This window comes from Falco biarmicus, chromosome 11 (assembly GCF_023638135.1).
Source record: "Falco biarmicus isolate bFalBia1 chromosome 11, bFalBia1.pri, whole genome shotgun sequence".
NCBI classification, from domain to species: domain Eukaryota; kingdom Metazoa; phylum Chordata; class Aves; order Falconiformes; family Falconidae; genus Falco; species Falco biarmicus.
The window spans coordinates 28,778,525-28,793,028 of record NC_079298.1 but is presented as its reverse complement, the minus strand read 5'-3'; the positions used below and the strand labels follow the sequence as shown (position 1 = coordinate 28,793,028).

At 58.1% G+C, this 14,504-nt stretch overlaps 1 protein-coding gene across 8 annotated transcripts in view; it reads right to left on the bottom strand.

The window, feature by feature from the left end:
- Positions 1-14,504, bottom strand: part of PDE4DIP (phosphodiesterase 4D interacting protein) — a 35,779-nt gene that overhangs the window by 1,339 nt on the left and 19,936 nt on the right. For 4 of the 8 annotated variants that reach the window (XM_056355503.1, XM_056355496.1, XM_056355499.1 and 1 more), the window contains 24 exons: positions 14,273-14,416; positions 13,156-13,234; positions 12,519-12,607; positions 12,209-12,325; positions 11,593-11,730; positions 11,181-11,293; positions 10,281-10,408; positions 6,091-6,182; positions 5,809-5,969; positions 5,461-5,707; positions 5,149-5,317; positions 4,888-5,007; positions 4,380-4,803; positions 3,905-4,140; positions 3,628-3,679; positions 3,101-3,327; positions 2,524-2,718; positions 1,756-1,977; positions 1,447-1,578; positions 1,195-1,314; positions 925-1,102; positions 716-840; positions 372-473; positions 2-189 (listed from right to left, as the gene is read on the bottom strand). In XM_056355503.1, the coding sequence (XP_056211478.1) occupies positions 2-189; positions 372-473; positions 716-840; positions 925-1,102; positions 1,195-1,314; positions 1,447-1,578; positions 1,756-1,977; positions 2,524-2,718; positions 3,101-3,327; positions 3,628-3,679; positions 3,905-4,140; positions 4,380-4,803; positions 4,888-5,007; positions 5,149-5,317; positions 5,461-5,707; positions 5,809-5,969; positions 6,091-6,182; positions 10,281-10,408; positions 11,181-11,293; positions 11,593-11,730; positions 12,209-12,325; positions 12,519-12,607; positions 13,156-13,234; positions 14,273-14,416 (3,798 nt within the window). Of the gene's footprint in view, position 1; positions 190-371; positions 474-715; positions 841-924; positions 1,103-1,194; positions 1,315-1,446; positions 1,579-1,755; positions 1,978-2,523; positions 2,719-3,100; positions 3,328-3,627; positions 3,680-3,904; positions 4,141-4,379; positions 4,804-4,887; positions 5,008-5,148; positions 5,318-5,460; positions 5,708-5,808; positions 5,970-6,090; positions 6,183-9,913; positions 10,409-11,180; positions 11,294-11,592; positions 11,731-12,208; positions 12,326-12,518; positions 12,608-13,155; positions 13,235-14,272; positions 14,417-14,504 lie in introns of those variants that run through there. The other 4 variants (XM_056355497.1, XM_056355500.1, XM_056355501.1 and 1 more) reach the window with 4 other exon arrangements.

Below are 14,504 nucleotides of genomic sequence, written 5' to 3'. Positions count from 1 at the left end.
CCTCCTTTCCCGGCAGCGGGCAGCTGGGCAGCCTGGTCGCTGGGTGCATGAGAGACATCAGCTCATGGGCCAGCCCTTTCCCCTTCAGGATGCGCTGCTCCAGGGCCCGGTAGGTGTTAGGGCAGGCAACAACGTGAGCCTGTGTCGGTTCCTTGCTCTTCTTTGCCAGTGGGTCTGCCCCACGTGGCTCTAGGGAACAAGCAGGGCTCGGTGAGAACCACTGCCTGCTCCCCCCATGGCTGTCCCAATCCCATCCCGGGGGCTTGGCTCTGCCCTGGGCTCACCACCCCTGCTCAGCAAGGGTGCTGCCACAACTTTGTCAGGTCTCAGCAGCCCCTGAGGCACAGAGGTGGGCAGGCTCCAGTACCCACCGGCTATCCGCTGGGCCGCCAACATGTCAGAGGGCAGTGGGGAGAAGTGGGGAGCTGCTAGACTTGTGCCAACATCCCGCACCGGAGGAGACGGGAAGCAGCCTGGAACAAGAAGCATGTGAGCCCCTGCGGACAGGTGTGGCTCTGTGCCTGGGGCTGCTGCGCTCCTGCCCTCCCTCTCCGCCTGCCAGCAGGGCCCCCATGTCACTCCTGCTGCCACAACAGGCGAGGTGCTTGGGACCGCCCAAGCGTTGCAGAGGGGCCAGGCCTCCCAAGACCAGGAGCTGGGCAGAAGGGCCGGGGCAGGCGGCCGGGGCTGGGGGCACTGGATGCGGGTCCCGTACCTGCGTGGGCCTCAGCAGAGGGGCCAGGGAGGCTCTCACAGACGTGCAGCTCCGTGCGCGTGGTCTGCAGGAGCCGGCAGTGCTCCTCACACTGCTGCTGCTGGAGCATCACTCTGTGCTGCAGCCTGCAGAGAGGTGACACATGGGTACGGTGCCAGCCATGCCACCCAGCCCTGCTGGCCCCAAAGCCCCAGTGCCCTGAAGCTTACCTGTTGTTTTTCTCCTGCAAAGAGCGCTGCTCATCCCGGAGCCGGCGGACACTCTTTTGGTACTCGGTGAGCTCATCCACCAGCTTCTGCTGATTCCTGTGCCTCTGGTCCAGCTCTGCTTCAGCTTCCCGTGCCCGGGCGCAGGCAGTCAGGAACGCCTCCTGCACCTGCGCTAGCTCTGGGGACAGAGAGCATGGAGGTGTCACTGCCACCCCGCTCAGCCAGCACCCTCTGGGACTCAGACCCAGGGTGCTGGTGGTGCAGCCCCACCTTGGGAGAGGTGGTCGCGCTGAAGCCTCAGAGTCCGGTTGTCCTCACTCAGAGCCTGGTTCTCGCTGCTCAGCTGCAGCCTCAGCTCCCGTGTCTGGGCATGGATGTCGCTGGGCAGCCCTGCAGAGGGGGAGTGGTGCCGAGTCTCTCTCCCCAGCATGCCGCCACGCACAGGGTGAGCACCCTCCCTGTGCAAGGGGGCGTGCAAAGCCTGCCCCCCCCAGCAGCCCTGGCCTCAGTGCGGCACTGTACCGGTGGCCTTGCTGGTGGAGGCCAGGCGGCGCTCAAGTTGCTCCTGGAGCCGGTCATGGGTGCAGATGGACTCCTCGAGGCGCTGGCGCAGGCTGCGGATCTCCACCAAGTGTTCCTCCAGCAGGTCGGCCCCTGCCACAGCCGGGGAGGTGGCTCAGGGCAGGGAGATGGCTGCGCCACCTGCCTCGTGCCACCCTCTATCCTGCCCCACACTAGAGCCATGTCCCACAGCCACTGTGGTACCAAGTCTCCTCCCTGTCCCCTCACACCCAGGCAGGGTGCCCCCCTGCTCTCCAACACAGCCCTTACCTGTTAGCTTTTGGCTGGCGGGGTAACCCGATGGCAGGGCCCTGCAAAGCGGCTGGCCGGGAGCAGGCACACCGCAGCGGGCACGGGTGTCAGTGGCCCTGGGGATCCCAGCCAGGCTCTGCAGCGCACCGTGTCGGTTGAGCAACGCTGGGGCTTTGCTGCCCTCTCCTAAGGAGCCCGGTGGAGCTGTGGGCTTCACTGGTGCCACGGGCAGCGTCAGGCCTGCACACACAGGGCAAAGCGGTGAGGAGGAGGAGAGCAGGGAGGAGGAACGGGGGGTAACATGCTCCTGCCACATGCTTTTTGCCCACTTCTCGCTCTGCCCAACAGTGCAGCCCGGCGTCCCCCCACAGTCACCCCCTATTGCTGACCTCCTGCCCCAGTCAAACCTGTTCCCCCTGAAGAGCAGGGGCTCTGCCAGGGCTTGCTGATTACGTGACATGAGTTGAGGGGTCTCAGCCCCGCTCCTCCTATACAACTAACCACACCAGCCCTTTCCCAGAGGCCCTAGGATGTGCAAGTGTCCACGCCACGGGCTAGTGCTACCTCAGGCTGCATCCATCCCACCCACCAGGTCCTCTCTACATGACAGCCACATGTCCCCATCGTCCCCCAGCCAGAGTGATAGGACCCAACCTCAAAGCAGTAGCCCCAAGCAGGAGAAAGGCCAGGGCAAGACAGGCAAGTGGGAGAGGGTGGGGGGCCATGCAGCACAGCAGAGCATGCGGGGCAGGCAGGACCAGCCCCACGCCAGAGGCACATGCTCACTTTCTCCCAGCTGCCTCTGGAGCACCTGCAGCTCCTGCTGCACGTCAGCCAGGGAGTAGACAGGGGTCCCACAGCAGCCCAGGAGTGGGGGGGCTGCGGGAGTGGGGCACCCAGCAAGCAGGAAGGGGGGCAGCTGGGAAGCCAGAGGAGGCAGGGGGGCACTAACAGGTTTGGACAAGGAGTCAAAGCAGAGGCCTAGAGACAGGAGAGAGATGGAGAGAGATGCTAGCACAGCTCTGGCTCAGCCTGGCAGGGACCCCTCCTCCCCATGGGCACTGGGGATGCTGGCACACGAGTCCCCACATCTGGAGACACTGTGGGATGGGACAGCCCACAAAAGGCCAGTCAGGTCCCAGCCTCGCAGGGCTGTGGTACCATGGCAGGGCCCCCCGAGATGATCCCTTGCAGCCCCAGGTGCTGTGTGCTCACCCCCCAGGTTGGCACTGGGGCACAGCGCCACACAGGCAGCCCCTGCCCAGCTCTGATGGCCATCTACTGCTGCAGCGACCCACACACCACAGAGGGGCTGCATGTCCCCAGCCCATGCTTGCAGGCCACCGCAGGCACCCCATGGTACCTGCAAGCCGGACAGGCTCCTCAGGGCACTGGCTGCACTGGCTGCACTCACTGGCTTCATCCCCGTCAGAGCGGGCCTCCAGCCCCTCAGATATGAAGGAGGAACTGGTGACAGAGCAGGATAACTCAGAGGGTGGGCGGTTGCTGCCAGGGGATTCACAGTGCTCCCGCAGTTTCACCTCCGGGTTCTCAGTCACCTTCTCCTTCTCCTGGAGTTCCTGGCTGAGCCTGCAGAGGTGGCCCATCCTCAGGGCTGGCAGGGCAGGGTGACCCCCATTCCACAGCTCCTCCCTGCTGTGCTGTGCACGCTCCGGCATGACACACCACATCCCACCTGTGCTGCAAGGCTGCCTGGAGCCACAGGGTGCCCAGCCCAAGCTTGGGGCTCCCCATCCCCAGAGCAGTGGCAGCCCCAGGGCATCCACCTAGAGCAGAGAGCCCAAGGGGACCCAGACCCCCACTCCCAGAGCAGTGATAACCCCCAGTGTCCCCACACAGAGCCCCCAAGCACTTTCTAGGAACAGGTACCTCAGCGTCAGGAGTTCATGGCTGGTTTTATCCTTCCCATATGCTCGATCTCCTGAAAAAATAAGCCAGGAGGAACCGGTTAACGTCTCCATGCCCCAGGCTGCCCACTCCCCAACAGCCATAGCAGGACAGGATATCCCAGCTTGAAGCAGGTAGCCCACACAGCACATGGTGTCCAAATAGCCGCAGCTCTTCACAGCACCCATTGAAGCACCCCTTCCTGGCACACCGTGCCCCATGATGTCCAGCCCCAGTGCCCTCCCCAAAAGGTACTTACTGGTGCCCAGCTTCTTGCTGAGCCTCTCTGACAGCTGCCTGCCCTGGTCTAGCTGCTCCCGAAAGCCTTGGCCCAGATAGTAGTCAATGTCGGTGCCATGAAGGAGGTCCTCAAAGGACCGCAGGGCATGGTGCAGGTGCTGGGCTAGGCTGTGGCTCATCCTGTGGCCCTCCCGCAGCGTCTGCCGCAGGTGGCAGAGATCCCGAGCCTGTGCTTGGATCAGCCGGTGGTAATTCCTAGAAGGGATGGGCAAGCAGGAGGTTCACAGGGCTTCCAGACCCAGCCAGAGAGCATGGCAGGGATGGGGTGCCATGGGGGGAGTCTGTCCAGTATCTACCACTGGGGCTCTGCCCCACTGTGCCAATGCCCCAGGAACCTAGCTACAAGGAAAGCACGCAACAAACAGCTGCCCCCCTTGGGCACATCCTGGAGACCCCCATGGCCCCCTGTCTAGTCCCAATCCCCAGGGCCATACCATGACTGAGTCGCAGATTGCAGCTGCTCAGGCTTGGTTGCAGACAGCTGTGCCTTGAGGGGGAAGATGCGGTGCTCCAGCTGCTGCCAGCTGTGGTGTGCCCGCAGGTCAGATGGGCAGAGGGTGCTGTGGCTGTCTGACTGCCAGCCCTCGTCCTCGTCAGTGAGGCTGTGGGCCGGGGAGGCCAGCGCTGTGGGACCCAGCGGGGGCTGCTCGGCACCTGAGGTGTAGCCACTGGTGACAGAGACAGAACGGGTACGGCGCTGCAGGCTCTGGGTCACCTTGTTGGCATTAGGCAACTGTGCCTTACGGTCCTGGATGTGCTGGTGCAGGGCCACCACATCTGCGGGGGCCATGGTCTTCTGGGCAGCCTTGCCTGCCCTAGGCATCCCTGGCTGGAATGGGGCCTCCAGCTCCTCACATTCTGCAAAGGGGACAGGGCACAGTGTCACTTCTTCATGCCAGGCGGGCAAGGCACAGGGGTCCCCAAAGCCTCAGCTCTCCTTACCAGGGCTAGTGGCCTCATCCCGGTCGGCCTCGGTCTCACTTCGCCCGCATGTCTCGTAACCCAGGTCCTGGAAGTCTACCTGCACTTGCTTGCTGAGCTGCCGTGTGTGGGGTTCACCTGCTGGGCAGCCCCGTCAGCTCAGGGTCCCCCTCAGGACAGGATTCACCACCCTGCCTCGTGCGCACGGCACGCAGGGCATGCCAGGCTGGCGCAGACACCCCCCACCCCGACCCCACCATCCCACCCAGGGTTTTAACTCACAGAGCAGGACGTGGTACTTCTCCAGCTGCTCAGCTTGTGCCTGCAACATGGCCTTTGAGGCGGCGAGCTTGTCCTGCAGCTCCTGGCACTGCCTTTGGCCCTGCGCCACCTGGGAGCACAGCTCTTTGACCAGCCCCGACCAGGCTCTGCCGGGAACTGTACCCTTCGCCTGCCAGAGGGGAGATGGGGTGTCAGCTCCCCGTTTCCAGCCCCATCCCAGACCCCTGTGTCCAAGGCACGTACGCAGCTCCTCTCCCCTCCACCCAGGGTACCAGGGTAGGGTGTCTTGAGCACGCCACCCTGGCACTGTACCTCCAGCACCGGCCATTTGCCGGGCACAGCTCCCCTCTCTGCCAGAACCCACTGGCCATCCCCACTGCTCCCAGCCAGGTGGTCTGCAAGGGCATTGCAGCTCTTCTGCTGTAGCTGGTGGAACTTGGGGGCCAGAGGGATGCCCATGTCAGCCTCCTCCTGCTCCGCACTCTCTAGCAGCGACGTGGCTTCGTAAATCTGCTCCTTCAACTCTGTGTTCTCCAGGCACAGGCTCAGCATCACCTCCCTGGGGGTACAAGGCACTGTGAAGGGCAGGCAGCAGCCAGGACGCAGGATACCCCCTCGAGCCACGGCTACCCACTGGCTCTGGTGTCCCAGGGCTCTTGCCTGATCTGGGAGACAGAGGAGAAGCCGGCTTTCTCCAGCTGCACCTTCATCTCCTGCAGCTCCTTTTCTGCCTGCAGCATCTGCTCTGGCACGGTGGGTGCTGTGCTCCCCATCAGGGTTCTTTCAGTGCCCCTGTTTTCCTTAGGGGCCTGGGGGCTGCTCTAGAGGGACAAAGACAGAGGGTGCCAGGCACATTTCCGAAGGGGCTAGGACACAGTTTGTCAGTGGCACAGTGCCCAGCTGTGCCACTCCTGTTCCCAGTGCCATGCTGCCCTGACTCACGTGCTGGGTTGCCACACCATGGGCTGCCTCCTCCTTGATGCTGTAGGTAAAGGTGCTGCTGGCATCATCAGCATCTGTACCTGTGGCCTGACCTAGGGGACAGCACAGCACAAGAAGATGCTCAAAGCAGTGGCAATGGCAGCACTGCCTCTGTCCCCTCCTACATGATGATGCCTGTGGTCACTGTGGGCAGCCGGGGGGCAGGCGCCTGCTCTCATACATGCTTGGTGCTGGGTGGCTCCCAGCAGGACTGAGCTCTCCCCACTGTCCCTGCTCCCTGCCAATGCCCCTCCCCCGCATGCTGGAGCTCTAAGCCAGCACCCTGAGGTGGCCCTGCACCAAGGGAGCGGACAGCCCCAGGGACACATCTGCTCCATCCACATCTCTGCCTTCACGCCACTTCGTGCTTGCTGCCCCAACACATGTGCACCCACCCTGTTGCCACTTCACAAGCCACAAGCAACAGAAGCAGCGTGCACTGCATCAGGGAGCCTCACTGGCACTGCCCCAACCCGGCAGCAGCGTGGGGGTGCACGCCCCCTGATCACCCACCCAGGTGGGGGCAGCCCAGGGGGGGCACTAACAGCCACCCTGCCCCCATCACCCAAACCCTACTGTCACACGTGGCACTGGGCTCATCGCAAGCCCCATGCCGGCCTTGGCAGGGCTGCAGTGGAGCTAAAGGGACACTTGTGTCCCATACCACAGCGCACAGGGGATGTGGGCCCAGCCTGCCCCACCGAGCTGAGGGCACACTCTTCTGCTTGGCCACAGCTCTGCTCCCGGCCCCCTGGTGCAGGGCCCCGGGAGAGGACTTGCAGCCCTCGTTTGGGCGGCCTTGCTCCCGCGCAGCCACAGGGCCCTGCCTGCTCTGTGGAGGCTCAGACTGCCAGGGCTGGGACATGGGTGTACCCCCAATCCACCTTCTCTCCAGGGAGAGGGGAGCTTGGACAGGGCCCAGGACCACCCCCTGGAACTGTGCAGGGGGCCAGGTTTCACTGCTGCTTGTGCCCCACAGGAGATGCGGCTGCTTTGCCCATGGCCAAACCCATCACTGTCAGGTCTGGAGCTGCCAGGCAAAGCTGAACATGGAGCAGGGGAAAGCAGGTAAATCCTGGTAGGAGAGAGGCCAAACATTGCTGCTGAAGAAGCCAGCAGGGAAGCACACAGCTCCTGGGAAGGAGTCAAGGCTCAGCCAGGAGCATGCCTTGCAGCAGGGCAGGGTGTTGGCACAGCACACAGATGGTGGCATGCTCAGGGGACCCACTTGTGACGAGCAACCGCCAGGAGGCTGCAAAAATCATGGGCACCTCAGCACTAAGCCTAGGCAGGCATCACCTTGCACGGGGGAGCCTGTTCTCCGAAGCAGCCGTGCCCCAGGGAGCAAGGACAGCCATCACGGAGAAGTGCTGTGCTGGGAACGAAATGCTGAGGCAGCTGGAAACAGCAGCAGCAACCCAGCAAAGCAGCAGCTCCCACGGGTGGCATTCAGCGTAGCCAAAGCACAGCCCTGTGAGCCCCTGGGGACACAACCTGCCAGGTGACAAACGATCTAGGGCTACGGCTCAGTGCCTGCAGGGCCCTGAAGAGTGAGGGGATGCAGACCCTCAGCTGCAGGCTTTGCTGGGAGGGCGAGGGCCACATGCACGTGGCTCCTCAGGCTAGGTCACCGTGACCTGTGGCTGAGAGCCCAGGGGCTGGGGGCTCACAGCCAGCACAGCTGCCCTGGGGCAGGGGAGAACCACCTCTTGTACCAGGACACAGCACCCCACTTGTCCCCATCACCCACAGCTCTGCATAGCTCCCAGCGTGCCAGGACTAAGGTGGAAAAAAGGAAGCGCAAATCTCAAGGAGGAGAGGGGAGGGAGGGAAGAAACAAAACCAAAACAGCCAAAAAACCAGGGAAAGGAGAGGAAGCTGGTGCTGGGGCAGCAGAGGAGTGCGCACATCGGGCAGACTGTGCCCTGGCTGCTGTTCACCAAGTGCTTGAACCTTCCATTGCAACAGGAGCACACCAGGGTGCAAATCCCATGGGAAAAGGGCTGCTCAGCTCTCTGTGTATTACCAACAAAGCAGACCAAGGGGTGCAACCCCAGCAGTATTTTTCACGGACTCCTCTGTCTTTCACACCTAGCCTGCAGGCAAAGAAAATCGGTTGCATGGCTTGCAAATCGCACATGGCTCACAGACACCGGACACCCAGGTGTGCTGGCTGCACTGGAAGTCTTCACACTGCTGGGAAGAAGGGAAGGAAAAAAAAAGATCGCCAGGGAACCGGAGAGAAGACGGAAGGAGAGACCTCCACAAAGAGCTACAAGACAGCACAAAGCACTGCAGTTTGGCAGAGGGTGCTCTCAGGCATGGGATGCTCAGGCTGATCCTCCTGTGGGGCAGAGGAGTGCACAGCCAGGGCTAGCAGGGATGAAGGGATGCCCTTGAGAACAGAGCAGAAAAGCTGGGATTGCCTCAGCCTAGGATAACGCTCCTCTACGGGGCACTTCAGAGCAGTGATGCTAGCAGAGGCCAGGGACAGATCTGCAGCAGAACACACACACAAGAAGAGATGGGAGCTGCTGGAGCACCAGCCAAGACTTCCCTCGTGCCATGCCTGGGCTCCACGGTACCCAAGAGACCAGGAAGCCAGCTGGGGATCAGAGCCGGGATGGAGAAGGGAAGGTGGAAAGATAAGGACGAGGACGCAAAGGCTCCTACGAAGTGAGAGGCAGGAGAAAGATGGTGCTACACACAGGAGTGAGAGGAAGGGAACGAGATGTAACACAAGGAAGGAAAAGCTAAACAAGTACCAGAGCTGCCCAGCAGCCACCAGCTGTGTCCCTTCCGGCCACATGAGAACTGGTGAACTCACCACACAGCTGGGTGTGGACTCAGAGAAGCAGTGCTGGCCTGCTGTGTGTGAAGGGAAAGCTGCGCTGCCTCCTACCCCTGTCTGAGGCAGGAAAGAGAAGACCTCAGCACGGATGTGAGGCACGGGATAGGTGGTGCCATGTGAAGCAGTCACAGGATGCACAACAGAGTAGTCATAGGTCCAGGTGGCACAGCCCAGCGCTGATGGAGCTCTTCTGCTCCACCTGCTCCGAGTTCAACTTCCCCAGCAAGCAGGAACAGATGCTCAGAGATATAAAATTTGCTCCTGCCACCTTAGGAAGCGATCAAATATGAGGCAGCTGATCCATAGCCTGCTGTGCATGGGAAGTGCTGGTCATCAGGAAGCTGTTGCTATTGTTTTTCAGCTCTCACACCAGTCCCAACGCTCCCAGAGGGGGTGAAAGGCACCCTAGAAAAGGTATGCAGTGGTGCCAAGTGGGACTGTCCTCAGCAAAGCAGAAACAGGGCCCTGCCCATTGCCCAAGGGGCACGTGAGGCCTGTGAGAGAGATGTGTGCACACAAGTGAGGGAGCAGACTCAGCCCAGACCCTGGGAGCAGGGACAGGTCTCAGCCACTCCGAACACCCTGTTAAAGAGGAAGAAGCTTTCCCTTGAAGGCACTTGCAAGCTAGGCTGAGACAGCCTGGCGGGTGGAGTCCATAAAGTCATTAATAATGGAGCAGGATTTAGTTTAAGCATAAAATAAATCATTGGTTCTACACTCACCACTTGTGTAAGAAGCCCCAGGCAAGTGCCACCAGGCCTTGCAGCCCTTCTCAAATTCTCTGGCTCTGGAACCCACTTTTCCATATACATCATCTCCTTTTGGGCCAGCCACCATCAACCCAAGAGGGGGATGTCATTGGGTAAGAAAAATGGTGAGGGAATACAAAAACTTATACTCGTGCACTTGGGAGATGATAGAGAACATCTGGTGTTTCCTTTGGAGAAAGGGAATCTTTATTTGCCCCATGGGGATGGAAGGAGAAGGGAGATAGAGGGAAATCAACTAAAATGGAATGATTTGAATGTGCAAATACATCAGTGGCCACCAGGGTGGGTCAGACAGGAACATACATGAAACACAGGTGGATTGCACTGATCACCATTTCCAAAGCAGCTCAAAAATAAAACAAAATAGCCCTGCACCACTTCTATCATACCATTACTAAGTACCAAAACAACCCTCCCAGAGTCAGTGAGACAGGCTCACTCAGTTAGTGAACGTTTCCACGGCAGGTGGGTGAGCGCCAGTGCTCAGAAGGCATGCTGGGGTAGGACTCTCACACGCTCCTGTTCCCCACCTCCTATGGCGTCCTGTGTCTCCAGCCTGTTCAAAAACTCCAAGCTTCTTCCAAGAGCTTCTTCCAGCTGTCCCCGGAGCTTGCGGACCCCCTCCAGCTCCACCTGCAGAGTGTGGTCTCTCGCAGCGCTAAGCGGAAACGCCGCATGAAAGGGAAGAGGGTTAGACAGGCTGCAGCAAGCACACACCAAACCGGCCCCTCCATCTGAGGCTGCTACGTACTCCAGGCACAGGCCCTGCATGCTCCCCAGGCAGCTTGGCCACCTCTTGCCTCACCCCTAAACCTCCCCAGAGCACAGCCATCCTCCAAAAAAGGCTCCAGCCCACCAGGAGTAGGGGACTCCTAGGTACAGCTGTTCTTCAGTACTTACCCAAGCACTCCACTTACGTGCTCTCTTGCTATCAGGTAGCTCAAATATCCCAGAGGCTGCAGCCCCATGAAGGGCAGGGGATTAGTGCAGAGGACAGAGAATGCAGGCCATGCTGTGCTGGGGACAACTGCCAGGAGTACTTACATAGATCCTTATCAACTCAACAGTAGGTTGGGAATTTGACAGCAGCCTCTGAAAGGTGCCCAAGTGTGGGTGGGAAACTGAGCCGGGAAGGGATAAGCCAGGGAACAGAGATGACAATGCCAAGACCTGAACAAGAGGTGGCAGTTGGGGGAAGTTTACATAGCGTTTAAAGCTGGCCACTGCAGACTCTTCAAGGGAAGAAGGCAGCCCAAAACTTGGATTCCCAAAGCCACATTTGTCTGACTCTTTGCCTAGACTCCCTCTTTCCCACTGAGGGCCCTCTGACTTGCAAAATAATCACTGCTTCAGGAACTGCCCCACCGGACCACCCATGCTTGTCCCAGCAGCCAAGCAGGGCAGCACAGAGCCAAGGCAGCCTTGCTTACCTGTCTGGGTGCATGTGAAACTTTACCAGGCTGCTGCAGAGCTGCCTCTCTGCCTGAAGAGCCTCATTTAACCGATTCCTTTCAGCCACCAGTCCTTCCAGCGTCAGTAACAACTGGTTGGAGAGAAAAGACAAGATGCAACACTTAAATCTGGCTGCCCCACAGAAATCAGGACTTCCTTCCTCTCTTGCTTGTGCCCAGGTGAGGTTGATCAGTGTCATCCCTGGACTCCCAAAAGACTCTGCCCTTGAGACAAGTCCTAAAGGAAAGTAATCCTCTGCTCTGTATTCCCTCTATCATAAGCAGCCAGCTTCCAAGAACAAGCACATCCAAATGCCAAAAACAAAGCCTCATCACTGAGCACCAGCAGAAACATAAACACACCAAAGGCTGCCGCCGCATGGCACACTACCTGCTGCCTTCTGTTTCCAGTAGCCTCCTGTCCTCGTGACTCTGCTATGGCCACTTTCTCCCGAAGCACCAGTACTTCTTGTGTCAGCCTTTCCACGACTGGAATTTCTTCAGGATCCACAAGCTGCATCTGCAGATCCTGAAAACCAACAGCAGGAGAGCTCAGTGAAGAAGAGATCAGTAACAAGGACAGCTGGACCTTCATAAACCTCCTTGGAATGCAACTGCCAAAAGTTTCCAGTGTTTGCAAAGACCCAGGTCTCCTAAGAAAGAAATGTCAAAGCACCCAGAGTGTATTAGGCACAGACAACAGCCTGGAGCAAGAACTGAGAAAAGACACAATGCACTCTGTTTAAAGGACTCTCAAGAGAACTGGTGTTTGGTACACAAGGAGCAAAAAGCCAAATAACAACACTCTGGGGCTTTGGGGCCTTTGCCTTCTGGCCAAAGTAATGCAGAGGGCTGTAGGCAAACCAGCAGCAATATCACTCACGGACAGCCACCCACATTACTCTGAGGATGGGGGGGGGGGGGGGGGGGGGGGGGGTGTGTGCACAGAAAAGACACCTCTGAAGCTCTCCCAGGTGGAACTGACCAAGCATAGCACATTCTCTCACCTTGATGAGGTCCTCTTTGATCTGGACGGTCCTGGTCAAGGCCTCTATATCTGAGGCCTGCACCTGCAGCTCTTCTTCCTGTGTGGCTATGACAGACTGGAGAGCAGTGAGCTCCCGCTAGGGAAGGAAAAGAAGTCTGTGAGAGACTTCAGAAAAACAACACCCCACTGCCAGCTGCTACGCCACACCTCTCACTGGAGAGACCCCTCCTCACAATAGGGGTGTCCAAAACCTCCAGTGAGGGGCAGCCCAATGGTCTCCTGTAAGCAACGATCAGCTGAGATCAGCACAGGCTTCATCACAAGCTCACCCTGCTTTCCCTTTCCTTCTTTGCCATCAGCTCCAGCTCCTCCCTGGCATTAACAAGATCCTTCTCCAGTTCTGCTGCTGACATCATAACTGCAAAGACAGTCTGGTTACTGCATGGATACTGTGTGTCAGTTATGACTCTAGATCCAGGCAGAATCCCTCTGGCAAGATAGGTCCATGATGCTTGTGCTCTCTCACCATCACACTGCCTCTTAGTAAACACTCTTCTTCCCTGGTTGATCCTTAAATAGCAGTCCAAAGCAACAGCAACATCCCAGGCCTGCTGTCCCACCCCTGGCAAAGTTCAGGTGTCCTGGCTCCAAGGCAAAACCCAAGCCAGTTGTACTTGTCTCAGCCCAGCTTGAAGCATAAAATCAAAACCCCTTCACTGAACAGCATCAGCTCTGGAGTAGAAGTACCTCACCTCAAACGTGACACCAGCCTTTCTCTTTCCCATACTCCCATCCCCAGACATCTCTGGAACCATCACCCAAAGGGGAGGTACAGCTTCATTTCAAAATACTCACTCGTGCTCAAAGCTCTTTAGTCTCCCACAGTTTCATGTAACCATGTCTCCCCCACAGCAAAGAGCTCTGGTTGTGTTTGGGGACCTTGAAATAAGCTGTCACCACACTCACCTCCCTCTGTCCTGCAGATGCTCTCTCCCTGTGGGGGTCCAGCAATGACTGTAGCTCCACAAGCTCTTTGCAGTACTCCCTAAAAATACAAAAGCTTCCAGGTTTGCACCTTTGAGGAACCTAGCAACTGCAGCTTCCCCAGAGTTCTGGAATTGATGGCTGCTTTTTTGACACCTATAACATGTGAGAAACCAATCAAAACTGGTGTGTATCCAGTCAGCAGGGACAAGTGAATTGCATCCAACCCAGAAGGTTTAAGTGTGGACACTGGTCTTCTTTTATTGGGCTGGGCACTCGGAGGTTGCTGGCAGCAAGTGTCTTCATAGTAAGGATTAAACAGGGTTCACTCAACTGCAGCAAGCCCATCCTTCACTTCACAAAGACCTACATCTTTATCCAATGATGTGGCCCACAGGGACCATGCAGGAAGGAAAACACAGACCTTGGCCCATATACAAATCCCTGGAAGTCTCTAGAGCTCCCTTTGATCCTGGGAATAGAAACAAGCAACCTGTTTACAGCTGCTTAAAAACATCCAATATGTCAGCTCACCAATAAACCATTAACAGCTGCTCAAGTAAGATTGTGGCATATGCAGCCTTGGAGTTGTGTTCAGCCTCAAAGGGGTTTTTAGCAAAGCTGCTTTAAAAATACCAACTCCAATTGTAGAAGAGACAGCAAACAGCCAGCAGGCTCTGCCAAGAATTTGTGGGACCTAAAATTAGCTCTCTTGTCCCCTCCAGAATGTGACAATGTCAGGGAGGGATTACAATACAGCAAGGCAGCCCAGCCCAAGGAAGGACCGGGTCAACACTGGAAGGTCAGAGGGGGGATTTCTTTCATACTCTCACGTGCCCTAAGGACTCAAATATTGCCTGATCAAAATGAAAGGAGACACTGAGTGACAAAGGCTGGTGGAATCAAGATCAGAACACCCAGGCAGCATTTCTGCTCCTCAGTTTCTTCTCTTCCTCCTATAGGAAGTCTCTCCCCTAATCCAACTTTCATTTCTATCATTCTCTGTGGTGTTCCACTCTCTCCCATTTCCTTCTGTGGCAATCAGTTCTCTCTGGAACCCCGAGGCCACAGGCAGAGAAACACAGGGCATGATTCTTACTTGTACAGGCTGTTTGTCCTGCTTCAACAGCCTGGCACCAACTGACTGCATCCCGACAGGCTCCTTCCCCAACATATGCTGGCGCAATAGTTGTAACTCGCAGCTCCTTTCAGCCAAAGCATGTGCCATCTTCTGTGCAGCCGCCTGATTGAGCAGTAAAAATAAGGGAAGGCAGGGCTGTGACCAGGGGCATCCTCACCTTCCTGAGAGACTAAGGGAAATCATCTCAATA